The 26,294-nt window shown below is 52.4% G+C and overlaps 1 protein-coding gene and 1 long non-coding RNA gene across 6 annotated transcripts in view; one reads left to right on the top strand and one right to left on the bottom strand.

Annotated features, from left to right (window-relative positions):
- The window catches only part of KIRREL3 (kirre like nephrin family adhesion molecule 3), a 351,687-nt gene extending 338,416 nt beyond the window's left edge, over positions 1 to 13,271 (bottom strand). For 2 of the 3 annotated variants that reach the window (XM_086861161.1, XM_086861163.1), the window contains exon 1: positions 13,111 to 13,271. In XM_086861161.1, coding sequence (XP_086717287.1) covers positions 13,111 to 13,171 — 61 coding nt within the window. In that variant the 5' untranslated portion in view covers positions 13,172 to 13,271. The remainder of the gene's footprint in view (positions 1 to 13,110) is intronic. The other variant, XM_086861164.1, reaches the window with a different exon arrangement.
- A 218-nt stretch (positions 13,272 to 13,489) lies between these two features.
- Positions 13,490 to 19,566, top strand: LOC111939403 (uncharacterized). 3 transcript variants are annotated; one of them, XR_015278882.1, is made up of 5 exons: positions 13,490 to 14,053; positions 14,157 to 14,353; positions 15,283 to 15,365; positions 16,030 to 17,685; positions 17,778 to 18,214. It is a non-coding gene; the product is annotated as an uncharacterized LOC111939403 (long non-coding RNA). The 3 variants fall into 3 exon arrangements; XR_015278883.1 differs by having other exon boundaries at positions 13,647 to 14,053; positions 14,154 to 14,353; XR_002869264.2 differs by lacking the exon at positions 13,490 to 14,053 and having other exon boundaries at positions 14,351 to 14,744; positions 16,030 to 17,665; positions 17,837 to 19,566.
- Positions 19,567 to 26,294: the final 6,728 nt, after the last annotated feature.

Here is a 26,294-nt window from a genome sequence, read left to right as displayed (position 1 = left end):
GTGGACCTCTGCAGTCACCATCAAGCGGCTCGTGCTGGCTGTACCCAGCTCTAACGCAGAAATGTTTCACCCACACCCAGTTAACACTAGGATGACCTAAAGAGGCATCTCTGGGTAGTTAAGAAGGCTGAAACTGCTGATCTCCACACAGGTTGAGAAAGGCTGAGCCAAGGATGCTGGAGCAGAGCCCACCAGCCTCACCTGCTTACGCACAGGGGGCAAGCTTGGGACAAAACTGATGCTCCTTGTGCGGCCACAGAGCTCTGTCACCAGGAGAGATGCACAAACTGCTCCCAGCACACGGCTGCCTGCCTGAGAGGGTTCCAAATAAATAAATAAAGCCACTGCCTCATTAGCATGCAAATGTATTCAAGCCCCATTTCAATTTGAATTCTATGCATACGATCAGAGTGCAAAATGCAAATTATACAAATGCACCCATAGGAAGAAACAAGCAGGAACTCTGCACAAAGGGATTAGGGCCAGGCTACTTCACTCAGAAGATTCCAGCGCTGGGGGGGCTCTTGTTGGGGGGGATCCTTTAATGGCCACCAGTCACGCTGCACTGATCTTTGTTACAAACACTTGGAAAAGCATCCTGACTCCGGCTCTGGAGCAACGGCTGGCTTGAAACTGGCTCAGGGAGAGGAGGGGAGGGCAGACAGACACCAAGAGGTGCTGTAGTCTCAGCACTCACAGCCAGGGGTCTTCCCAAGGGATCAGCACACATTCAGATTGGCCTGAGAGAGCACAGGTGTCCCCAGTGCTCCTCCAGCAGCCCCCAAAAGGCAGCGTTAGCCAGGTCCACCCACCAAGCCAGGGAAATGGGTCAGGACAGCCAGAAAGGGGCAGCAAGGGGTGTCTCAAGCACCTCAACCATCAGGAAAAGGCTCACCAACACTGTTCCCATCTCAGTGACAAGGGAGGCAATGCTTTCCCATCCACCCCACCTCTCCTTCCCGTGGAGATTTGGCTGAGAAGGCTCTGCAAGGTGTGGGAGGAAAGACAGAAGCCCAACTTGGAAGGTCCTCTTCAGACCAAAGTCAGCTCAAGAGACCCCCAATGGTCCTGATTTTACCTGAGTAAGGCTGAGCTCTGCTCCACACAAGTCCCAGGCCCTTTGTCCAGGCTCCCAGGCACAGCAGCCCCGTGGTGTGGGAGATCCTGCTCCCAGGGACACGCCAAGCCCAGGCAGAGCAGATGGGAGGTTGTGCATGTTCATCTCTCCCTCCTACGTGTGCGAAATTCTCAACCCACCATTATCGTATTACATTTTCATTTTAAAGTAAATATCTGTTTTCAATTAGTACTTACCGTGAGGGGCATGCATCACTGAGAACACTTATTTCTCTTCCTTTCATTATTAGATTAGAAGTCGCTCAAGTTTAACCACATTTAGCAGCGGCAGACACCCAACTGCTCTGCAGACACTAATCCTCTTCCCACCTCCACCCCCACAAAGGTCCCAATCCAGCTGCTGCAGCCTCCCTGCCAAGGCTCCAAATCAAGGTGTGATGTGAGCCTGGTGCAGCCCTGGACAGCCTTCCCGAGCCCATCCACCAACTCCCTGCACTTCCTCCCTCCAGGCTGTTCAATTCCCATCATTTTTCCTTCATGTCACAAACTCTGACCCTCTGGCCATGTCATCTGTGTAGCAACAAGGCTCACGTGGGCTCCCCCAAGGTTACATGAAGCAAATAGAACCTGGAGCAGAGCTGCCCCGAACCTCACAAATACAGCCAGAAGCACGGGGTGGGGTTCAACCATGTCTGGTGCTCATTCAGTCCTGCCTTAGCACTTGGCCACCCAATATCCTTCCCAAGTGTCCCACTCCTGACTCTTCCCCAGGGAGGAAAGCCCTTCCTGCAGTGAGATCATCCCAAGCACTCCCAGGCACCGCCTGTTCAGCCCTCGGCAAGAGCACTCTAAGCATAATAGTACTATTATACCTTACTCATTATGCCTCATTTTTATTACTTGGCCTCATTAAGTTAAGAAGCCTCTGTAATTTAACTGCATCTCTTGGTCTCCGCACGGGGGCTCCAGCTGTGCCTGTCGTCAATCACTTTATTAAAAACACAGGACAAAAATTACAATTATGCCCATTACTGCCCATCAATCTCTTCAATTGCCTCTTAGGTCCTTTCTTTACCTGCTCAGTGCACCAATGCCAGACTGATATCATTGGCACCCTCAGAGTCTTTCCATACTCCCAACAATTAGGGGCTGCTTTTAAGGTGTTTTCAGATGCAAGTGAGGCAGATGCTGGCACACCACAGCCTCGAGGTGCAGAGCAGAACAGGCAATAAAAGCACACAACCAGACCAAGAGAAATAAACTGTGTCAGACAATAAAACCTAATTTTATCAAACCCAACACAAGATGCTTTATAGACACACAGATCAGATTAACACTGGTTTAGAATTCAATATACTGTGACAAATTGGGATGTTCAGAGAGTCACCATGGTGGCTCACTGGCCAGGATAAAAGCAAGAAGAGACCTGAAATCCTTTTCCAAGCCCCAGAGAAAAACAGGCAATCAGCAGAAAAATGTTTCTTACAGCAGTTTCCCTTCCATCCACCACAGGGATACTCACTAGCCTTTGTTCAAAAACCCTTTCCTAAACTCCATGTTAAAATTTCAGATATCAAAACATGGTATTTTGCCATGTCTACTTCCAAGTCTCCAATCCCTAACTCTTGGATGTTTCTTGCTCTACAAGTTTCAAAAGTTCAACTTTTCTTCCTGATTTTGAGCAAAATGCTCCCACTGGGACAACAACTCCAATCTGCTTGAGTCAGCAGAAACTTGCAGGGGTTAAGAGCACTACACAGATTTCTGTCTATCCTTGGGAGAAAGCCAAACCACAGGGAGAAACCTCCCTGCTGCAGGAAAAAATCACTGTGCTGGATGAAAGGTTTGCTACAACCACCCCTGCAAAGACATCACCAAGGGACCCCTTGGCTCATGGTCCTTTTCCTTGAGATGTTCCACTCTTCCCCCCTCTCCTCCCTGGGGAGAAGCAGTCTTGCTTTAGCACTTCCCCCTCTGATTTGCTTCCATCACAGCAAGAGTGAAAAGCGGCAGTGTGGGGAGTCCACAGGAAGCTGCACAGAGATGCTGCCCAAGAGTAGCAGACACCACCTTGTGCAGTCAGGAGGGGAGGAGGGTGAGAGGTGGCAGCTCTTTCATGGTGCAGCATCCTTAGGAGCAGGTCAGCAGGGAACCAGGGCAATCTGAACACCCTGGAATGCACTGGCTGCTGCCTTTCCAGCCAGCTCACTTGGTCAGAGAGAGCTTTGAGGATTTCAAAGGGTGCTGTGTTCCCCAGTTTATCACAAGTGTCTATCTTAAACCAACATTATCATTTTAAGCATGACTGAAGCAAGAGGAATCTTCAGCAGGCGCTCCTGCCGCAGGAGAGAGACACAGAGACAGAAAAGACCCCTCAGACTCACAACCCCGTGCAGACCCCGACACAGCCAGCCCAAGAGCTCTGCTGCTGCCATCAGCGCAGATCTGTCAGGAGGGACATTTACACTGCTCCAGGCTTGACAGAAAAGACGTTTCTGCTCTGCCATGAAATTCCTCCTGCTGCCCTTTCCAGAGTGTTACAGCTCCACTGTGGTGCCACTCAGCCCCTGCTCTGCCACCCCAGCGGAGGGGAACGGATGTTTTCCAAGGGGTGGCAGGTGACAGAGACAGGCACAAAATGCTCCCTAAAATGCCAAAATCCCCAAATGCTCCCTACAGCCACTGCCAGGCCAAACACACTCGGCAGGGAGGGAAAGAACAGCCGTGGTGTGACACCCACCCCAACACTCAAACCATGAACACAAAGCCTGCACACACTAGAAATGCCCAGAAAATCTTCCCCCTCACCAAAGCAAGAGACTCTGGCCAGGATGTGGGGCTAGAATCATCATTGCCAGGATGTGGGGCTGGACTGGGACAACTTTAGGCATGCAAAGGCTGAGCTGGGCTGCAGAGGTTGTCCAAGCTGCACACAGAACAGGGTTTAGGCACATGAACCCTGCTGAGGGACAGCAGGACTGAAGATGTTCCCCCGGTCTGTGATGGGGAAGCTCCTGAGCAGGCCAAACCAGCAGGGTTGTCTCACAGGTACAAAGAGAAGACCCTGTCTTGTTCTCTGGCAATTCCCATTATTAGAAGGGCAAATAAAGGAAATCACAAGAAATCTACCATCAGTAAGTCAAGCTTCAGCTTAGACAGAAGGAGTTAATTTACAGCCACTCCAAGCTTTGATATCTTAAACCTTTTCAGTGTCTGGACAAGATGAGGAATAAGCACAGACAGTGTCAGACTCTGTGATTGGGAGGACAAAACGCTGCAAACAGCTGTGCCTAATTTTAGCATCTGTTGGTTCTGTTTCTCCAGCACTTGTGGAGGGTGGGGGGTGGCCCCGTCACTCCTGGCTTATTAAAGACACAGCCAGAAGGGAAAGAGGCGAGTGTTGAATCACACTCCGGGGATTAGCTCATGGGAGAGAGCAAGGAGCAGCACAGCACCACTGGCCAGGAACGGCAGCCATTCCGTGCTGCAGGTTATCCCACACGGATCTACAGGGATGGGGGAGCTGTTCATGGAGCTGGGGTATATTTATCACTGTGGGGGTTACAGAGTCAGGTCAGACAGCCCCACGTCCCCGTCCTGCCTGTGGAGCAGCCCACAGCACTCACACACGATGTGTTCCCAGGCAGGGACACCTCCAGCTCCTCCTGGACACGTGTCCAGCCACAAACCAGAGTGGCAACTTCAGAGGAGCCCCAACCCTCCTCCCACCCCAGCACTCTAACAAGCTCTCCATTCCGAGGGAATGGCCCTTGGCTGCTGAGCCCCAAAGCTCAGGTGCGGTGCTCTCAGCATCCCCCAGCGCTGGAGCCCCGCGGGTCACCTTGGACCTTTCCAGAGGAGCGTGCCACGGGCAGGTGGGAGCGCAGCGCTCGGCTCCATGCGAGCGGCTGCTGCCACCGCCAGGCTGAACGGGAACACTGAGGCTAAAACCTGCAGCAGCTCCGCCAGGTGACCTGGTTTGGAGCCAAAACACTCGGCCATCCCTTCCCCTGTGCACCCCCGGCGCTCTCCTCCTCAGTCTGGGCTCCGGAGACACCCCCGTGTCCTCCAGCCGCTTCTCCGGGACTGCGCAGCCGGAGGAGGCGAGAGCCACGGGAGCATCCTCGGGCACATCCAGCGGCTGCCGGGATGGGATGGGATGGGATGGGATGGGATGGGATGGGATGGGATGGGATGGGATGGGATGGGATGGGATGGGATGGGATGGGATGGGATGGGATGGGATGGGATGGGATGGGATGGGATGGGATGGGACGGGACGCTCGGCACAGGTCCCCTGGAGCAGCCACGGCTGGCCACAAACACACACTCCGCGGGGAACGAGTGCTCGCAGGGCCGAGGCAGCTGCAGACATCAGAGGAGCTGATAAGGCTCATCTGAGTGATAACGGGTTTGTCTCCAGTTATTTTTGTGCAGCTGGGAACAAGTGGCTACAGTCAGCGCCTTGGCAGCTGGGGAGAGAGCAGCGCTTTGCTATCGTCGGGAATGGAAACGTGGCCAGCTCAGCCCCCCACCACACTCCCTGCTTTTCCCTCCTTGTCCTTGCCCAGAACTTGTCATGGGCTGACCCAGACAGCACCAAGTGACATCTCAGGGTGACAGGTGAAGATGCAAAGTGAGGAGTGGTAAAGAGCTGGGTTTTCCTGCAGACACAGCTTGAGGGAAAGATTCAAGCCTCAGCAACATCTCCATGTGCTGGCTGGGTTTAAATCCCTGTAGAGAAGCCAGAGGCCTTTTCCTGATGGGCAGAGAGAAGCTCTCACCCAGCACCTGAAGGCAGAGCAGGGAGGTGACCATCTCCCTGCCAGCATGGACTGAGGGCACCCTTTCCTCATGGGCTGTGTCTCCATGGCTTTGGGAAGCCGTGAGTTGAAGGTGAATCAGGGTTACAGCTCCTCACAAAGCAGTGACAGCTGAGCCTCATCCTTGGCCTCACCAGCTGCAGCCAAGCAACCCCCAGTTTGTACTGGGAAAGGCAGAGGCAGATCCAGCCAAGCACTGGTCACCTGGGCAGATCTGTAGGAGGGGCTGCTCCTCCTGAGCCAGCAGCCTCACCAGATCCAGCCAATATTGGCCAAACCACATTTTCATGTTCGGTTTGCAGCCTGTGCCAAAGAAGGAGCAGCCCTGAGAGTCCAAAAGGAAGCTCCACTTATCTCTTTGCACTCCATGCCACAGAATCAGATCAATGGTTTGGGTTGGAAGGACCTTGAAATGCATCTCATTCCATTTCCCTGCCATAGGCAGGGATGACATTCACTAGCCCAGGTTGCTCAGGTTCCCATCCAACCTGGCCTTGGACACCCCCAGGGATAGGGCACAGCTCCTCTGTGCCAGGGCTTCATCACCCTCAGGGAAGGATTTCTTCCCACCATCAGCTACCCCTGCTCTAAGGAGCTTCTGCATCTCTCTCCACATCCCTTTCTGATCCAGAGGCTTCGGATCCATCCAAAACAGCTCCTTCCATCCCACTTTTTCCAGAGACTCTCAAAATCCCTGCTGTTGTTCCTGCCACGCTGCCCATTATGCAAGTTCAGCTGTCTTAACTCGCTGCTGAGCATACAAGTGGGGCTGACATTTATTTAATCCTCATAGTAATGTTGACTGTGTACTTACTGAAACACCTCATGCTTATGGAAGACATTTGTTTCCAAGCAGCTTATGCTAAATTGCAGTGATATAAAGGAAACACTTATCCAATATTGACATTCACTGACTGGCAGCAGACTGCTTGAATACTCATTTATGCTGGGGGTGGGAGGGAGACAGGACAACAGGCACCTGAGAGAGATTCAGGCCCTTCCTTTCTGACCTTTTAACGAGTTAGGTGATATTAGGTTAATGATAACCTGCCCAAAATGCAAGGTGAGGCTCCAAACCCTTCTTCCACTCACTCCCTGCTTATATTGGGCTAGCAGCACAAAGATTGATCCCTCATGCATGGGGAAGTTTGAGGAAGCTCATCCCTTCCACCATCGGTGTGTATTTCACCTGTAATTAGCACCTCCTCTCACCCACAGTGTGTGTCCTGCTGGGCACAGCTCCTCAGAAAAACCACACTATCGAACATTTTCTTCATTTCTATTTCCCCTCCCACAATGTTGGGGTTGCTCACCCAGGAGGCTCCTGAAAAATTCAACTTCAGGCGCTGCCGCATCCTCCCAGGGCCAGCCCAGCCAGCCAGGGGCTTCACATCTGCCTTCACCTCGTGTCACATTGAGTGTGACAACCCCAGAACATAAATCCAGCAGCCCTTAGGAAGTGAAATCGCCACCACATGACCACACACATGTGAAACCTGCAATTCCACCCAATGCAAAGTAACTGGAAACAGAAGACGGCGTCTATTATCCGAGTTGAAAGTCTGACCGTGCCTGCATCAATGGTTAATGAGCAGCAGTTATGGCAAAGCCCTCAAAAACCAATTACATCCTGCTCCACCCCAAATGCAGCAGACCAAAAGCTGCTGTAGCTTTTGTTGCGAGTGGGGGCGTTGAATGAACACATTAAGACAAGATCTTATCCCCAAGTTAGCATCTGAATTTAACAATGCGAGTGTTCCACCTCCCACTTCTCCAGCATGTGACACTACCCGCGGCAGGACGCCCAGAGCCCATCGCTCACAGGCACTAAAAGCACATTTAGATTTTAAGCTGTTTAATGCAAGTCGGTAAAAGGAAGAGCCGTGTAGCAGCCAAGTGACCTCCAGCTCCTTCTGCTCCACTTTGAGGCTGCTGCTGCCACCCGGGAAAGGCAAACACTTGAGTGTGGGTCTTGCCAGCGAGGCAATGAATAAACAGGCTCGGCTACACTCAAAGGGCATATTGAACCAGGACATCTGTCAGACCACCGTTTCCAAGACCAAATCCCAGCATTTCTCTGTCCTACCACAAGGCACAATTCAGAAATGGATACTTTCCTCTTCCCCCTTCCCGCAGTCATGAGGTGCAGTGGAGGAATGGGAACCCATGAGATCTGAGCAGCATGAGGATCCTGCTGCTCAACTTTTGTCTAGAAAGACGAGCATGGGTTTTAAACTTTATTTCTTGCCAGCCAAGAAATCCTGCACATCTCCTGGCATGTTTGAAATGAATACTGGGTTCCCACATCCCTGCAAAAGCCAGGCCATGTGCCAGCCCTGGAGGCAGGGCAGACCACCTCAAAAACTCACAGCTCCACCAAACGCCTTAAATCTCAGCAAATAAGAGACTGATTTACAACCAATTTGTTTCACTTCATACTGATTTATAAAATAAGCTTGTACACGGTCACTGCGGCTCTGTTGCTCTCTTTGACCAGAGGTAGCTCTCAATGAAGCCAAAGGAAAGACTTGTATTGCTCCTGAGCAGAAGATAAATTAGGGCCTTCAGCAATTGTTGGTATAAATTTGCTGGGCTTTAAAGTAAATAAATAAATAAATAGAAGCTGTTTAATCCTACTGGAAGGCTTCTGGAAGTGATGTAAAGCCAATTCTCCAGCAGCATTTCCATAAAGCCCCCTGCACCCAGCGTGCTGAGGAGCTGAGAGCACTGTACAAACTCGCAGAGCTGATCATTAAATCAGAGGTTTGGAGCAGCCACACTCTCCATCACAGGCCGTTCACAGGAAGAAAACAGTTTATTCAAAGCCCTTGATCCTCAGCCAACTCACAACCTAAGGGGCACATTGGCCTCTCCCCTCTTTATTTACAGCTACAAAAGAAGGAAGAGCACGGAGCTTTTTTATCCTAACATTTGCAGTCCGACTATAGAGCGGCTGGAGCCGGTGACATGCGGTGCTGGGAACCTGTCAGGGATTTCTAGGCACGTTCAGACTCCAGTTGGTGTCCCCTAAACCAACAGGAAAGCACAGAAATAATCGACATCAGCCCGAGATGTGCTGTGCATAAAGTGCCTGGGCACCTCTGCTTAACCTTGGAAGGGGGAGGCTGTGGGGATGCAGAGTTGGCTCCGAGGAGGAACACCTGCCCAGCTCCCCTCCCTCTGGCACAGGGCACCTGAGCAAAACCCCAGCTCCTCCCTCCTGTGCTTTTCCGAGAGCTGAAACCTTGCAAGAAAAGCTGTTTTGAGCAAAGTCATCAGTGGTCCTCACGCGGCTCTCACTGCAGGAGGTGCAGATGGGAGATGGGAAACCTAAATTGTGTTAAAACAGGCATTGGAGGAGGCAGTTCTGCACCATTCCTCTGGGACAGCACAGGCTGGACAATGCCAGTTTTAACTTGAAGCTTATTTCAGTTTCCTTCCCACACAGCCCAGCTGTGAACGCATTGCCCCTGCCAAGCCTTCACCTTTCCACCAGCAGCATCTCACAAAGCACTTTCTGAACCATCTCTGTCTTCTACTCAACCATTTTCAGTTCACAGAACCACAGAATATCCTGAGGTGCAACCTCTTGGGCTTGAGTTCTTCCTCACCATCGTTTTTAAAGCTCACTGGATGCTTCCACTCCTCGTACTTCCCAAACAGCTCCCAGTGCTGACACTGCTGCGTGTAGGGAACAGCCCAACACCCTTCCCTTGCAAAGCTGCCCTGCTCTTCACATGGCAGCAGGAATTAACATGGAAGAGGGACCACAGCCACAGATTTCCAGGCTTGTCATTACCAGACTCATGGCTGTCAGACACAGAAATCCCCAGGTGCTCCAGCTCTTGCACACACACTCCCAGCACCTCAGACCTTGTATTTTTCCTCCCCATCACCCACTAACCACCCCCAAGATGTGAAATTCCTCATTTCTTGGTCCTAACCAGTGTTGGTGGGTGGAATTGGCCTGGTTTCTCTCATCAGCATAATTTCACCCTTCTGCACCTGGGGGCTGCTGCTGAGGCAGTGGGAAGTTGAGCCACTGCTGCTGATAACGGGCCCCTCTGACAGAAGATTGTAAAGCATTTGCTTCCAGGGAGGAACCAAGTGAACTGTGAAGGAGAAAAACATACCCTGCAACACCCAGAGAACTCGGTATTCATCACCCTGAGGGAAAGCAAACATGCCTTTGGAAAGAGAGCCCCAGACAGGCAGAAATCTTCCCATCCAAGGTAAATTTAAGATGCTGCCAAATCCATCTAGTACAGGCCAGTGAGAGGAGGAGGTGGCTGTAGGTGCATCTTCAGTGATGCTCCTCCCCACAGCCCCACCTCCCACACCGAGACACATTCCCCAGTTGTTTCCAGCCTCCCCCAGTTTGGCTGGAACGGGAACAGGGGAGGGATGGGTGAGTTATTCCCCAGGCAGAAGCAAAGGCAGGCAGATTCATGGCAGCAGCAATTCCTTCTCACCAAGGGTACCACACATCCCATCACAGGCCAGTTGTGCTGGGACTTCTCCCTGCCTCCAAAGCCATGGCCCTGACAGCTTTGAGGGGGTGAAGAGTGAGTGGTACCAGGGAAAAACCTGGAGCACCGGCCTATCAGCTCTCAGAGCCTACACAGGCTGCTTCAGAACATTGGCAAGGGGGAAGGAAAGGGAGGAAGCTCCAGGGAAGGCAATTTGTTCTTTCCAGGTCCTCTGGAGCAATGAGCTGTGGGACAGACCCTCCTCCCTCCAAGGGTGAGCCTTGCCTGGGGTGCCCAGGTGCAGCACAGCCCCAGACAGAAGCAAAAAGTAGTTTTGTCCTCCTGCAAGCTCCATTGAAAGCCCAAGTTCCAGCCTGCACGGGCTGCAGGAACAGCAGGATGCCAGGATATCACCAGGGTGCCCATGAAACACAAACCCAAGGGCACAGGTGTACAAATCCCATGATGGAAAATGTCCTTTTGGGGAGGTTTGGGATAAGGAGATTTTTTTTTAAAGTAGTGTCCAGACCAGAAATCCCAGGTGGGGTTTTCAGCAGAGGTGATCCTTCCAGCCCTGCTGCCCTTGGCTCAGGGGAATTTAATTATGGCAAATCCCTTCAAGCCACTTTGGCAAGAAAACACAGCCCTGCCTGCCTCTTGCCCACAAAAAGGAACTTCTGAAACTCCTGAAGGGCAGAGCCAAGTGGTTTTTGTTGTCTCTTGAAGTGAGTTTTGGACCATCAGCTCCTCCTGAGCAAGGCAGGGCTGCCCCATGCATCCCATCCCCACACCTCAGGGACACCTTTGGCACGGACAGCGAGTGCCACCACGTCTGGACACACCACAGCAGCCGCTCCAGGGGAGGCAAACACAACACGTGCTGGAAAATCAACTCCAGCATCTCCATCCAGGTCTTTCCTCCCCCACAGCACCGTGAGGCTGAAGGAATCCAGTGCATTAAATCCTGTTAGGGATCCTTTGCACGGTTTCACCCCAATGGGAAGAGCCACGGTGCTGCCAGCAGCGCCTTTGTCGTGTACGGAGAGCAGCAACTCCACAGAAATGCTCTTGGCTCATCCTGTGGGAGAAAACAGCCCAACAAGGCACTCTCCGTGCCTCCTAAGCCGGCATGAATAAGCAGGTACCAGATGCACGATCCTGCTGGAAATGAGCTGAGCTCAGGCAGCAGAGCCGAGGAGCCGCCGTGGCTTCCCAACGCGAGCGCTATTAAAAAGTGCATTAACCCACATTAAAATCATGGCTGCAAAAGGAAGGAGCAGGGGAAAAACGCAACAAATCCCGGCTGGATCCCTCAGACAAACTTCTAGCAAATTGCCATTTGACCTGCAGGGAGTGACAGGAGCCGTGGGAGCAGGGAGGGATGCGGGAAGGCCGGGAGCAGCTTCCAAACCGCTGCTGTGGCCGGCCCCGGTGCTGCCCTGCTGGAGCGGGGAGAGTTGGGGCTTGTTCAGCCAGAAACCCACACGGAGGACACAGTGGGGCTCTTCTGTGCAGCAGCAAAGGCAAATGCAAACACAGCTTCCTCCCCGAAGGAATATTAGTACAAGCAGAGAGTGAGGGGAAGAGAAAAGGGGAAGAGAGGACAGTGTAGGAGCCCAACATCACATCCGAGCCCAGGAAAAGAGGGAAGGATAACCAGGAGCACAGACAGCACAAACACGGCGTCCCTGCTCGGGGAATAGGGTGAAACCCAGCGTACGGTGGGGGATGCTCAGCACTAATGTCTGGCTGAGCGAAAAACCAGCTGCCCGTGGAGAAGCACTACTCTCTTCAAAAGTTTTATCCTTCATTTAATCAACAGATGGACTAGCTGCGTGGGTTTGGGGTTTTTTTATCCCTTTTTTCTTTTTTTCCCCAAGCATCCCCAAGCCGTACCCTCACAAAAGCTGGCGTGGGGACAGCGGCGGCGTGACACAGATGGGATTTGACACCGGCGTTGGGAGGGGATGAGCAGCACAGAGGCGAAGCCGGGGTCCGGCTGCCTCAGCGTCCTCCACAGGTGACAGACAGTCCAGGGAGCAGGCACACAGCAGCACGGCAGATACGGCTTCCCAAAACGCACTCCCTTCCCAAATCCTTCTTTATTTTTTTATTTTAATTTTTTTTTTTTTTTTGCGTGGGAATCGAGCAGGTTGTTAAGTTGCGGGGTGAATTCCTGCGGGTTCCCACGCTCCTGCCCTCGCTCCGGCGCTGTAGGGAGGTGGGCTGGGGACACCCCCGCGGGGTGCCCACCTCCCCCGGGCCGGCTGCATTGCGAGAACTCTCCTTCCTCGCACCCACCCGGCGCAAATCGCTCCTTTCCCCGGCTCCACGGCCGCAGGCTCCTGTCCCCGGCTGGAGACGCTACCGCCAGCCCGAGCGGCTCCTCCGCCGCCACCGAGCCGAGCATCCATCGCCCTCCTGCACCGGGGGAAGCACCGGGCGGCGATGGGGGCGATGGGGAGCGGGGGGGCTGTTGCTCAGCCAAGCCGTGTTTACACACGAACACGATCCAATTAACCGAGCTGGAACAGAAAACACTCATTTGCATACTAAAGATTTTTTTTTTTTTTCCCTTATTTTTAAGGGAAAGAAAGGTAAGCTGCCTCGGCGGGGATGCAGGGAAAACTCTGCAATCCTCCCTCTCTCCTCCGCACCCTTCTCCCCTCGCAAGACCCGCACCCCACCCCGAGCCGGGGACCCCCCCCGGCTCCTCCCGCTCGGAAAGTGCGGGGTCCTACCGTGGCTGAGCAGGAGGCAGCCGAGCAGGAGGAGGAGGAGGTCTGCCTGGAAAGCGCTCATTCCTCAGGGTGGGCTCGGGCTCGGGGCTCCGCTGCCGCTGCCGGCGGGGGCTTCAGGCCGCCGCCCGCCGGCTCCGCTCCATCGCCGCCCCCCCAGCTCCTCCCCCGGCAGCGCTGCCTTCACTGGCGGAGCCTCGGCGGCGCAGCCCGGCTTTTGGAGCGGGGGGGGAAGGGGAGGGAGGCAAAGTGCCGGGGAAAGGGGGAGTAACTTGCGCGCAGCCGGCTCAGCGCGGGGAGGAACATTCGTGCATCGCCCCCTCCCCAAAGCTCTGCGCGCCCGGGCGGGGGCAGGGTGGGGAATGGGATGGGGGGTCCGGCCGGGGTTGGGGCTGCTCCTGCCTCAGGTGTGCGGGAGGAAAAGGATGCTCGGCCCCCTCCCGGCGCTGCCGCCGCCCCAGCGAGGCTCCTAAAGCAGGAGCACGAACACCTGCGCGGCTCTGCCCGCCCCCCTCTCAATTTAAGGTGTGGGGGGCACTCAGCACCCCTGGAGCCCTCCTTACCTCCCTGCGGGACAGCCCGAAAGGACAGGGGGGCAGCCAGAGCCTCACCCTGAAATAGAGGGGAATACTCCCAAAATCCCGGGAAATGACGGGGGACAATGTGTGTGTGTCTTCGTTCCCCCCTCCGGCCCCCCGGACATAAATTATATCCAACAACCTCCCACACTTCCAGAGGGAGCTGGAGATAGGGGGGCTCTGGAAGACCCCCCAGAACTGCACCCTCATTTCCTGCAGGAGAGGAGCAGCAGCTCTTCACACCCCTATAAAAACATATATTGGAGCTGAGACTAAAAGATAAAAATACCACCCCCCCTCCCCAATAAAGTTTTGTTTGTAAGAGGGGGGACCCTGTGCAAGCACTTCTGTCATTTATCAGGACTGGGGTAAGGGACAAAAGGGCCTTTTCTCTCCTTTAATCACCATTTTTATCCTTTTGGTTTTTTGTTTTTATTTTTTTTAACCTTTAATTTCATTTTCACCCAGCAGGAGTTTGGGGCCGGAGCAGAGGTGCCCAAAAATCAAACCCAAGTAATGAAATCATTGCTTACCCCACTACACTTTGTGTGGCTACTGATGGCAGAGCCTCCCTCATCACCAGTCTGAGGGGCATGTGGGGCTGGCTGAGGCAATTATTAAACCAAACTGAGAAAGTAATTACAGCTATGGACTCTAATTACTGCAAGGTGAGTTTGAGAAAAAGGCTGCACAGCTCTCCCTGTTGTTCTGGGGCTTCCTGCTTACCTTGGTGGGACCATGGCTAAACCATGGCTACCAGCCCTGGTCTGGCTAAAAAAGGACAACTTCCCAAACTCCACTCGTGCTAACAAGCTAAACTGGTGCCAGGTGGTTAAACCTGGCTTAGGAGCAGCACTGAGCTGAGTTTTATTGATTGAAACTCAAGCACTGCACGCAGGCTCTGCTCTCAGCACAAGAGGAGTCACCCTGCAAATAAAGAGCTTTTATTATTATTTTTAGCTTGCATCCCTAAGGAAATCAAGCTTATTTGGGTTTGTCCACGTGTGCTGGTTTGCCTATCCCTGCCTGCTTGTGTCCCTGGGAGAAAGAGGTGTAAAGGTGGGGCTGACTGCTTAGAACTGTCCTATTCCTTCATTTTTCCACTCTAAGGGACTCCTGGAATGCATTTTCCACCAGGACATCACCTGCAGCCCTGGCAGGGATTCTGGCCCTGGCCACAATCACAGTGGTGTCCCCATGCCTGGCAGTTTACAGGTGGTGCATTTTTTGGTGGATCTTTTCTGGCAGCAGCACTGATTTAAATGTGCGTGGAATAAATTGCTCAGTGCCTGATTTCAGCGGGAATTAGATTTCTAAATAATTCCAAGGCTCTCCCTGTTGTGTTTCAGTTTATTCTGCAAAATGTTGTTTGCTTGCAGACGAGGGGTACTAATGTATATTAAGGCTGCTACACAAGTCAGGCTTTCCTGTGAAGCTTCAAAACACCATTAACATTTGCATGGCAATTTCTTCTTTTCCTTTCACGAAAAATATTATTCCTTGCCTGCATCCAAAACAGCAGAATTTTTAACTTCCAGGAATCATGAATATTTTTCTCTCCTTTTTTTTTTTCCTTCTTCTTCTTTCTCTTTCCCAGTGAAAACATTTCAGCTGGAAAATTCTCATCATTGCAATACTGACCTTTGCAAAGGGCTTTAAATCCTTGAGTGGAAGTAGCAGGTAAGTACGAAGTTTTATTAACTGATTACCTCTGTGGTTTCGACTACATTGGTAGTCAAATTTGATTTAGAGGACCAGGCATGTAAAAAAAAAATCAGCTTTCTGACATAATTTTGGCTTGCTGCAGCCTGAGCAGTGTCCTGCAAGATCAGCTCCCCTCCACCTGATTCAGGAGAGCAAATCGAGTGCAAACTGATTATTAGCTGCTCCTCTCGGATATCTCATTTAAATCTGCTCTGTGTTGTGGAAGGAAATGAATCATTCCAATTAAAAAGCTGAGAAAATCAGGGAGCTGTGGGGAACAGCCTTTGGGGAGGAATATTAAGCTGGTGCTGGGTGGCTCTGCCCCAGCTGGAAACCCCACGTGGGGCCCCTTTGCACCCCCTGTGCCCAGACCTGGGTGTGGAGGGGCTGTGGCCAGGGCTCCCATGGGTTTGGGGGGTCACACACCTGCCCTGGGCAGTATCTAAAGGCAAAGAGCAATTCCGGAAGCTGGAAAGAGCAGATACTCAAGCTCTCCCTTCCTTCTGAATGTCAGTGGGGATAAAACAGGTAAATTCCCCTTTCTTTTTCCAGTATTCCACGTTGACAAGCGTAATAGATATGAAACACCACGGCAATGAAAGCCCAGACTTTCTCATGCCTTTACCTCTCTTACTTCCAGGCTATTTACTGAGAAGTATTTACCGGGAAAAAAACAAAATGTTCTGAAATGCAGCAGCAAAATGGAGGGGGGAAAAAAAAGAGAATAATATAAAACATGTAAGCAGCTTGATCAAAATGAAGCAATATTGACAGAAAATGGGGTTTTAAGCAGCAGGACAACAGCAACTCAGATGGATTTCATTCTTGTGGTATTACAACGCTAAGCCAAGCACCTGGAAGAGAGAGAGAGGGGAAAATAATCACGTTTCCCTGGTTTAGAAAATCTTTTCCTTGTCATTTAAAAATACACATGACAAGTGAAAGCTCTGCAGAGTCCTTCTGGAAAAAAACATGGAACAGGGACTTGGAGGTTTTCCCTGCTCCTGCTTCAGAGCTTCCCCTGTGAGTTTAAGGAAGCGCATCCCTTGTGCCTCAGTTTCCCCTCTGCAGAGCACCGCTGCCCTTTGTCACCTGTTTGCAGCACAAACGCTTCCAAGCGTGGGCTGATTCCTGCTTAGGAAGCAAAATCTTGGATAAAGGAATGCAGGAAGGAGCAGCTGTCCCTCCAAATAATACGAGTGAGGCACAGCCCTTGTCCCACACTGCAGGACCTGCAGTTTTGGGGCTGAGAGGTGGTGGAGATGCCAAGGATATCCTTGGGATGGCAGAGTGCAGCAAAGCCAGGGTGAGGTTTTGGGGGATGTTTGGGGATGTGTTTTTCCTACCAGCAAACCAGGGACATTGGGGCAGGAGGCTGATCTCCCAGGAGGTGCCACCTTCCTGGGATGCCCTTGGAGGGGACAGAAAATGGAGAAAAAGAAAATATTTTTGCTTGGCCCCGGGTAGACACAGCTATCACTGCTTTTGCCTACAAGAGTGAAGGCAGCTGCCTTCCCAGATTCCCGAATTCTGCCTGCCGCTCTGCCCAGGACATGAGAGGAGTTTGAGTGTTCCTGCTCTGGCACTGCCTCCCTTTCCAGAGCAACCCCAGCCAAGAAGTGCCAGTCCCTTTCCACACCTCCCACCGGATCCTCTTTGAAAACAACCCAGGGAAGGCCAGGGAAGCAGATCCGTGGGGAGAGCCTGGGCTCTGTTCTCTTCTTGTCTCCTGTTCCTCCCGGCTGTGTGGAGAGCTGCCAAAGCCCCTCAGCCTGTGGCACTCGATAAAGCTCTCGTACAGCGGCTCTGGGAGCAATATGGGCAGGGCCTGGGAACAACCGGGAGCCGAGGGAGCAGCCTGGAGGGTTAAAAACAAAAAAGAAAAGAACTCTGATGACATTGTGGGTTCAGGTGGGGAGAGGTTCCTATGGCAGTCTGGCACCCCCTTTGTCTGAGGGGAGCAGCAGCTGGGGGGGCTGGAGCTGGGTGTCAGGAGCAGGGATGGGATCAGGAGCTCTCCTGCTGCACCACTGCTGCCAGCCATGCCCTGGGGGCTGGAGTGAACACACAGGGCCCTGGAGTGAACACACAGGGCCCTGGAGTGAACACACAGGGCCCTGGGGGCTGGAGTGAACACACGGGGCCCTGGAGTGAACACACAGGGCCCTGGAGTGAACACACGGGGCCCTGGAGTGAACACACGGGGCCCTGGAGTGAACACACGGGGCCCTGGAGTGAACACACGGGGCCCTGGAGTGAACACACAGGGCCCTGGAGTGAACACACAGGCCCTGGAGTGAACACACGGGGCCCTGGAGTGAACACACGGGGCCCTGGAGTGAACACACGGGGCCCTGGAGTGAACACACGGGGCCCTGGGGGCTGGAGTGAACACACAGGGCCCTGGGGGCTGGAGTGAACACACAGGCCCTGGAGTGAACACACAGGGCCCTGGAGTGAACACACAGGGCCCTGGGGGCTGGAGTGAACACACAGGGCCTTCTCAAATCCCCCTGGAGCAAAGCTGGGTGCAGGGACACACTGGAAATGGGAGCTGGACAGCAGCACCATGGGAAGAGCCCTGGCAGTTCTGGTGAGGGCAGGTTGGACACGAGTCACCAGTGGCCTGGCAGCACAAAGGCCACCGAGTCCTGGGGACATCAGCCCTGCCTGGGTCAGGGAGGGATTGTCCTGCTCTGCTCTGGGCTGGGGCAGCCTCACCTCCAGTGCCGGGGGCACAATATAAGAAAGATCAAAAGCTGTTAAAAAAGCATCCAAAGGAGGGACATGGGGATGGGGAAGGGCCTGGAGGGGCCACAGGAGGAGCAGCTGAGGGCACTTGGTTGGTTCAGCTGGAGCAGAGGAGATGTGGGCAGAGCTCAGCGGGGCTGCGGCTCCTCCCGAGGGGCAGCTCCCATCTCTGCTCTGGGACAGGGACAGGAGCTGGGCCAGGGCAGGCTCAGGCTGGATTTAGGGAAAGGTTCTTCCCCCAGAGGTGCTGGCACTGCCCAGGCTCCCCAGGGAATGGGCACAGCCCCGAGGCTGCCAGAGCTCCAGGAGCCTTTGGACAGAGCTCCAGGGATGGCCAGGGTGGGATTTGGGGGTGTCTGTGCAGAGCCAGGGGATGCACTGGGTGGTCCCTGTGAGTCCCTCCAGCTCAGAATATTCCAAGATCTATGAATTCCTGCCATGCTTCCCACACCCACTTGCTCTGCTCACAGCCTTAGGCCATCCCTGCCAGGCTGGGGACCCTGATGGATCAAAGGCACAGAGGTGGCCAAACCCCATCACTGACGTGGTTCTTGTTAGGTCCTTCCTAACTTCACCCAGATCAGTCCCCAGGCCATTCCCTGGAGGCTTTTTGGCTGCCTTTCATGCAGGTCTTTTAATGCAAAGTTATTTTAATGCTGTGCTTTGCATTCTGCTGCTTCCCCTCTCCGCTGTCAGGGCCGCTGCCACACAAGGTTAAAGCAGCCGAGCTGGACCTGCTGGAATGTTGTGCACGGATGGGCTGGGTGTGCTCCCTCTGCTTCTGGAAATTGGGATTAATGGGGCACTGCTGAGAAGCTGCTGGTGGAGAGGGACGGCTCCCAAACCCTGGGGAGAAGCTTCACAAGATATTTCCTGGGATCAAGAGAGAATTGCCACCGTGCGAGAGCTCCCTGCTGTGAACAGACACAGGGAGCACCAGCCAGCCTCGAAATTCCCAGCTCCTCTTTCACTGCCCAGATGTGCCCAGATGTGCTTGGGGATTGTCTCAGTGTCTTGCTGGTGTTACAGGAGAATTTGGGCCAGGTTTCACCCTCCACCAGCTGGCCCGAGGTGGTTGGTGATATTCAGATCTGGGCAGATTGTCCCAATCCACTGGAAAGCTACTAAAACTCTGGCTTAGGGTGTTGTTTGCATGTCTGAGCACCATAAACACTGGACTGCATTAGTGCTTGCTGAGAATTAACATCTGATCCAGGTGTTTTCCAGGTCCCACGGAACTTTCCCAGCTCAACAGGGACTTTGGAGGGAAGGCAAGAGCTCCACAGCTCCTCCTGTGGCTGCGGGAGAGGAGCTGGCAGCAGGAAAATGTGATGGGGAAGGATGTGCTGAGGCTGCTGGACACTGTCCTCATCACCAGTTATGCTTTTTAATAAAATTTTTGGCGATTTTTCATCCCCCAGACTCACTCTGGAACCTGGCTTGGACTTTTTTTTGCTGAGGAGCTAAAACCCGGTGCATTAGAAAATTATGAACGAGCTGCAAAGGGTTAAAGGGAGCATTTGTATAAAAACAATGAATCCCATTTTTGCTTGATTGGCACTTTAATTAGGCCCATGTCCTTTTTCTGCCACTGCAATCAGATTGGAGGAGAATGGGAAGCTTCCACACCGTTATATTTATCTCAAGATTACAAGATTTCCATTTTTTTTTCAATGCAAAGGGGGAAAAAAAAGAAAAATAAAAAGAAAGGAAAAAAAAAAAACCCTGCTACTTTATAAACGTGGCAAGGGAACGATATTATTTAGGGCTCGGTGAAAGTGTGGCTTCCTGATTGCAGCACAAGAATTAATCTTATTATGTTAACAAGGGATTGTTATGCTAAGGAGAAGAGGGAAGAAAAGTTCTGTCTCTCAAGTCTGCCAGGAACGAGGCCGGGGCTGCGCAGGCTCCAGAGCCAGCCTTGAATTTAAGAGCTCCAGTGGAAAGAAGAAAGCCCAAAGTCCTTGTGGTTTTTACAAGGCAATTTCCCTGGTTCTCCTCTCTCTGTTTTTAGGGGAGGTTGTAACTGCAGCTCACAGCCCGGGAGTCCCTGGGGCTGGTCAAGGATGGCTCAGATCACAGCACCTGTACCTGAGCCCAGCCACTGCCTGAAATCCCAGCTCTGGGAGCAGTGAGGCTGAGCAGGGTTTTACACCCACAAAAAAGACAACTCCAAGCCCATCAAAGAGAGGGAAATGGGATGCTGGAGATTTCCAGTTCCTCACCTTCGTGGGAAATGTGTCTTTGGGGGGAAAGAGGGGTCACTTTATCCACTGAAAAACAGAAAAAAAAATTGTTCTGCACTACTTTTGGTGCTTTCAGGTGTAAAAAGACAAACCTCAGGGTAACCCTGAAGCTCCTTCCCCATCTCCCAATCCTGAGCCCAAACATCTTCAATTTTGGGAACAAACATTCCCCAACACGTGTCCACATCCTTCCTGCCACCTCTCCAGGCTGGCTGTGTCACAGGAAGAGCCTGGAGTCAATATCCAGCCCCACTTTTTCCTCTCTTCTTTCCCAGAGAGCTTTCAGAGCCCATGACAAGCGTGAGCATCTCTGAAAGCAAAAGTTGGCTGCGAAATTCCAGCCTGTCCCTGGGCTTTGCTCAAATCGAGGCAAAGGCGTTTGTTGTGCACTGGAATAGTTTATTCTTCGAGCAGAGATAGAAATGATGCTGTTTGATTGAGGTGGCTAATTACACAGCTTGGAAAGTAAATTACAGCTATCAAATACCCCAGTGAATATTCCCTTACAAATAGGCAGAGAAGAAAATGAAATTTTTTGGGTTTGCTGGCAATTTGGAAATAAAAACATTGTCTCTGGTGGCGAATGTAAAACCAATCCCTTTCAAATTCTTCTGCAACTGCTAAATTCAAATGATGCTTTGTTGTAGACCAACCAGACAGCTCACCCTGATAGCTCTAAGCTACTTTTATTTTTTCTGTTTTGAGGGTTTGTGTCTCTTTGTGACTTTTGGAGACACTTGCCCTCTCTTTGCCATCTAATCTTTTCAGTGAAAAATATTAATAGCAAGTTTTAAACCAGATAAAACTGCCCAAGTGGAATAAAAATCTTGGTCACACAGAGTAAATTGCTTGGCAGAAAAAGTTTAATAGGAAAGAACCCACCCTGAGCCATCCATCTTCTCAATTAGTAAATACTCAAAAGTCTGAATTTCATTGCCACATGCTGGAAAGGTTTATAAGCAAGGATTAGTGTGAAGGGGAATGTGGGGAAGAGCAGCAAACACCTGGATTGAGGTTGAGGGCTGGGCTGATCCATCTCCATCTCATCCCTGCCTGCATGAAATGGCTCTTTGGATGCTGTTTGCTTACCCAACCCTTCCCACAAGATGCTGTTGCTTGTTTTTCTGGGACCACACCCCAAACCACCCCTTTATTTCACCTGCAGCCACACAAACTTGGATCTCCTCTTAAATATCAACCTTCTGGGGCCAGGCTGCCAAGCTCTGCTTCCCCAACACCTCCCCTCTGCCTGTGCTTTTGGCCTGGAGGACTGGAAACCCAAACTTCCCAAGCCTTGGTTTCTCCATGAACACAACAGGTGCCTGGCTGGGGGAGTTAGGGAATGTTTCCCAGGCCTTTTTGCTGCAGAACTCTGCAGTAATGACTCCAATCTCCCTGTTTGCCTCCCTGCTGAGCCTTCAGCCTCTCTTCCTGGGTAATGAAAGCCAAGCATCTCTCTGGGTGTCTCTGCGTGCCTCTAAATTCCTGGGGCCTATTAGGACCAAAAAAAAAAAGTCAATTTTCTTGTCTCATCCTCTTTCCTGGCCTTTAGGAACAAACCCAAAGCTCACAGCAATCCCCCCTTCCCAGCCACCTTGTTACCAACATCCTTGTGCATCCCGAGGCTCGCTGGTGGCGCGGGCAAAGCAGCACTTCAGGGACATTTTGGCATCTCTTAATTTGCCCTGTGCCACCCCTTAGTCCCCAGAGAGGTGGTGTTTTGTCATGTGCAAACAGCACATGAGGTGCTGGGGGGATTTGTTATCCCATTCCCAGGGGTACAATGAGGGATGTGTGGGATTTGCAGCCTCAGGGAGCCTGGGAGCCTTTGGGGTCTGTATGGGAGGAGAAGAAACACGACAACAAAAACTGAGATGTGTGCCAAGGGAATCCCATCCGAGCTCTGATCCTGGAGCAGCAGCTGCTGAAACTCCCTTGGACTCTGGAGGAGGGCAAACACCTTGTGGCAGGTGCTGCTGCTCGCTTTGCTGGGCCCAAATGCAAAATCAAGCTTCTGTTTCACCATCAGCCACAATAATTTGTGTTTCCTTCTCAATATCCAGCTGTTGGGGCTAAAAGTTTGGTTCTGAGCATACCACTGCACATCCCTGGGTATCAGAGCATCCCAGACCCAGCAGCCACTCGCCCCCATCCCCCTGTGCTGCAGCCACCCCGGGGGCTGAATGGAAGGGGGAAACCCTGAGTGCACAAAGAGCCACTGGCTGCACTTCCAGGGCGTGTTCCTGGACACAGAGGGCATGGCATGTCCTGGAGGGGGAATTTTTCCCTGATGCACGACAGGTTTTGTCCTAGCATGGGTCAGAGAAAGCCCAACCTTGATGGGTTTCATCTAATTTCTATTACAGTCGTTAAAGCTTTCTCTTGCATGAGCTGAGCCTGTCCACGAGGCCTGGACTGACAGGCCATTAGGGAGCAGTTATTTATAGCAGGCCATGTTAATTTTACAGGATCACAGACCAGTGATTCAGTGCCTGGCGCTGCTGAAAGGAATCACTCACAGCAATAAGTGGGAGCTGACATGAAAGCACCTCGCTCCAGCCAGGAGCTCCTGGGTCAGCGGTGCAGGGAGGGGTCACACCGGGATGGGCCATGGGTTGGGGACCCACGTGGGGGATGCTGAATGATCAAATCATCCCTTGCAGACCTGGTTTGGTGTGAACTGATGGGTTGAGACAGGGAGGAGGTCAAGGAAATCCAGAGAAATGGATGATCTGAGATGCAGGGAGAGTGGGTGATGCTAAAGGGAAGGGGCATTTTTCCTGTGGTACCCCCAGGTTTTTCCAGCCCTGATTTGGGAGCTGGGAAGAGCCCACACTCTGGAACAGCCACCATTTCTGCCTCTCTGCTCCGTGGCATTTTCTTGAACCACCAGGATGCCCAATTCTGCAAAAGGGCTTTGCTCAGCCTTTATCTGCCCCAGCAAAGGGCCTGAAGATACTGAATGAAACATGCTGGAGATGAGGGAGGAGGAGGAACAGACAAAAAAAAAAAATAAAACCTCCTGCATTGTACTGAATTCCCTTGAATTTTAAAGTGCTTCATGCTTAAAGCTTTCTGGGTGGAAGAATAGAAGTGGGGAGAGGGAGAAAAGACAGGACAAAAGGAGCGTTTCCCAGACATGGCACAAATTGCTCTGGCTCTGGGTATGGCTGATCCAGATGGTGCTGGGGGACTTCTCCCACAGGCTCAGAGCAGAGCCCTGCTGAGGATGGCCAGTCCAAGGCTCCTCTGGGGCTCTGAGGTCCTCTCCCCTTCTACCAGCCCATGGTCATCCCAAAATGAGGCACCAGCACAGTCCCAGGGTGGCTGCAGGGCAGGGCAGTGGCAGGATGGAGGCTGGCACAGGAATGCTGAGGACAGATGGATGAGCTGTTCCTTGCTCTGCTCCCCATGTCCTGGTGTGCCCCAGCCCTGGGAACACCGAGGAGGGACAGTGTCCCAGAGTGGCTCCCCCCGGCCAGCCCCGCTCTGCCCCAGGGCTTTCTCCATGCCCACAAGTAATGGAGGCATCAGAGGCAAACTGGGGGGATTTGGGCCCAAAATGCTCAGCATCACACCCTCCAGAGCCCCCTAGGAAAGGGGGATTTTCTCCAGGAGATCTTTTCTAGGGATCTGTGCTGGCAACATTTTGGCTCCCAGGGGCTGAGAGGTTTCTCCTTCTCCTGCAGCCGGGCTGTGCTGAGCCACACTCTGACAAACAGCACAGACAAGCAGTGCTGAGGGGAAGGACACTTTTCCTGTAATAAATATAATAAAGGGACCATAATTGCCCCGGAAGGTGACCCTGGAGTGCTTCAGGCCCCTGTCCCCGTGTCACCCACAGTATCTCTGCTTGCAGACAGTGTTTGCACCCACGTTTTCCTGCCAACCTCACCCTGTGGGTGATGTCAACCTCTGACAGAATTGGGCATAACCCAATTAAACCTGATCTCCTGCTCCCCTTCTCCTGACCAGCCAGGACACCTCACCCCTGCCTGCTTGTCTGCCCAGCTCCCTCATCACAATCCCCGTGGACATGGGGCTCCCTTTTTATGCACTCCTACAGCATCTCCTGCACCCTGACCTCAGCTGAGCCATGCAGGCCATGAAATAATCTGATAATCACAGCACTGGTAGCAATAATCATCATAATAACCCTGGTCCTGACCAGGGCACCCGTCACCTGGGCACGGAGTGGCAGTGACAACCAGCTATTACACACCTACCATGATCAGAGTGGTGCCAGGGCTGCTGTGAGGAGGGGAGTGGGGGAAGCAGGAAAACAAACCCAGCTCTCCCACAGGAAACTTCCACAAGGGCAGCAAGGCAAGGGTTTAACTACGAGCCCAAAGAGCCATTTGTGACAGGGGCAGAATGGTTTGGCCTGGAGATGGACCTTGAAGATCATCCTCTTCCAACCCCTGCCATGGGCAGGGACACCTTCCACTATCCCAGGCTGCTCCAAGCCCCATCCAACCTCGCCTGTGACACTTCCAGGGATCCAGGAGCAGCCACAGCTGCTCTGGGCACCCTGTGCCAGGGCCTGCCCACCCTCACAAGGAAGAATTCCTTCCCAATACCTTTTTCATCTAAATTCCTTGGAGCCCCAGGCCTGTGTTGTTGCACAGAGCATTTCCCCTTGGATAACACCAGCAGAATTCCCACCTTCCCTGGAAACCCCAGCTCCCCCCACCCAGCCCCAACCCGCTGCCCTCCTGTTCCTGGCCCTGCTCTGGCAGATGAAGCCACTGGAATAAGTCCATTGCACGGGCCACTTCACCTCTTCCCCTCTACCTGTGAGGAATCCCAGCTCCTGCTATTCCTTTGATGCCTTCCCTTCAGCTGCCGCGGAGCAGAAATGCTCGTATCAGCAAACAGATGGCGGCTGAGGCATGTAGCATAAAATATATTTATCAAGGCAAACAGCTGTAGCCCATTTCTTTCTGAAGATTTCTATTAAAAGTTCTCTGGAGCTACAAGCTGCTCCGGCTCTGCAGCCGGAATAAAGCCGAGGGGACAAATGGCTTTTTGCAGAGCCTTTCTTTCCCCTTCCTTGGCTCTTTTTTCACTGCCTGAAGAAAGCCCAGCCCAGCTCTGCCATTGTGGCACATTTGCAGGCATATTTTAGATCACTGTTGTGCCCAGCTGTGTGCTTGAGGCGGGGCAAATTACCCAGAAAGGTTCCAGGAGCTCCAAGACTTGGGACAATACTGGGACATTGGAGCTGCAGGGTGGATGCCCTTCACTTCCAGGGATATCTGTGCCCAAGGCCAAAGCACCCTGAGCCCTGGGCTGGGATGGATGACTTCCCATGAGCTTTGGCAAGCTCTGCTTTGCTGTTTTCCTTGTTTCTACCCTGAACAGGCTTTGCCACCACATTTACAATGAGTGAGAATAGCCAAGTTTGGAGAAAATGTGAAGTTTTGCTCAAGAGTAAATTAATTTTCTTGGCAGACATTCCTTGCGCGGCTTCGGAAAATTCCCGGCTTTTGCCATGAATTTCATTGAAACGTTGACAAATATCACGAAATCCTCCATGGAAATGGGAATTTCCATATTTTGTATTAAATATACTCTCACAGTCCTGCTGTAGTGACTCACGGGGAGCCCACTCCAGTGGGGCCCCAGCTGAGCAAAGGCAGCCCCAAAGGGGGACATGCCACCCTCTGAGGTCATCTGCCACCAGGGCCAGGACTTTGGGAATGCCCAAAGGTAGAAGATGTGATCTGGAGAGGAAATGAGGTGAACATGGAATAATCTAGAAAAGTAAAACCATGGAGATGCCTTTGCTTCTTCTGTATGGATGTGCCACATCTTTACATCACCCACTGCTGTCCCAAATCCCCCTTTTTCCTGCATTTCTCTGCAAAGGAACAGCTTTTCCAAAATGATCCTCCCAAGCCCAAAT

Source organism: Cyanistes caeruleus, chromosome 23 (genome assembly GCF_971803275.1).
Source record: "Cyanistes caeruleus chromosome 23, bCyaCae1.hap1.1, whole genome shotgun sequence".
Taxonomy (NCBI): Eukaryota; Metazoa; Chordata; class Aves; order Passeriformes; family Paridae; genus Cyanistes; species Cyanistes caeruleus.
The sequence above is the reverse complement of the archived record's forward strand: the minus strand, read 5'-3'. Positions and strand labels throughout refer to the sequence as shown.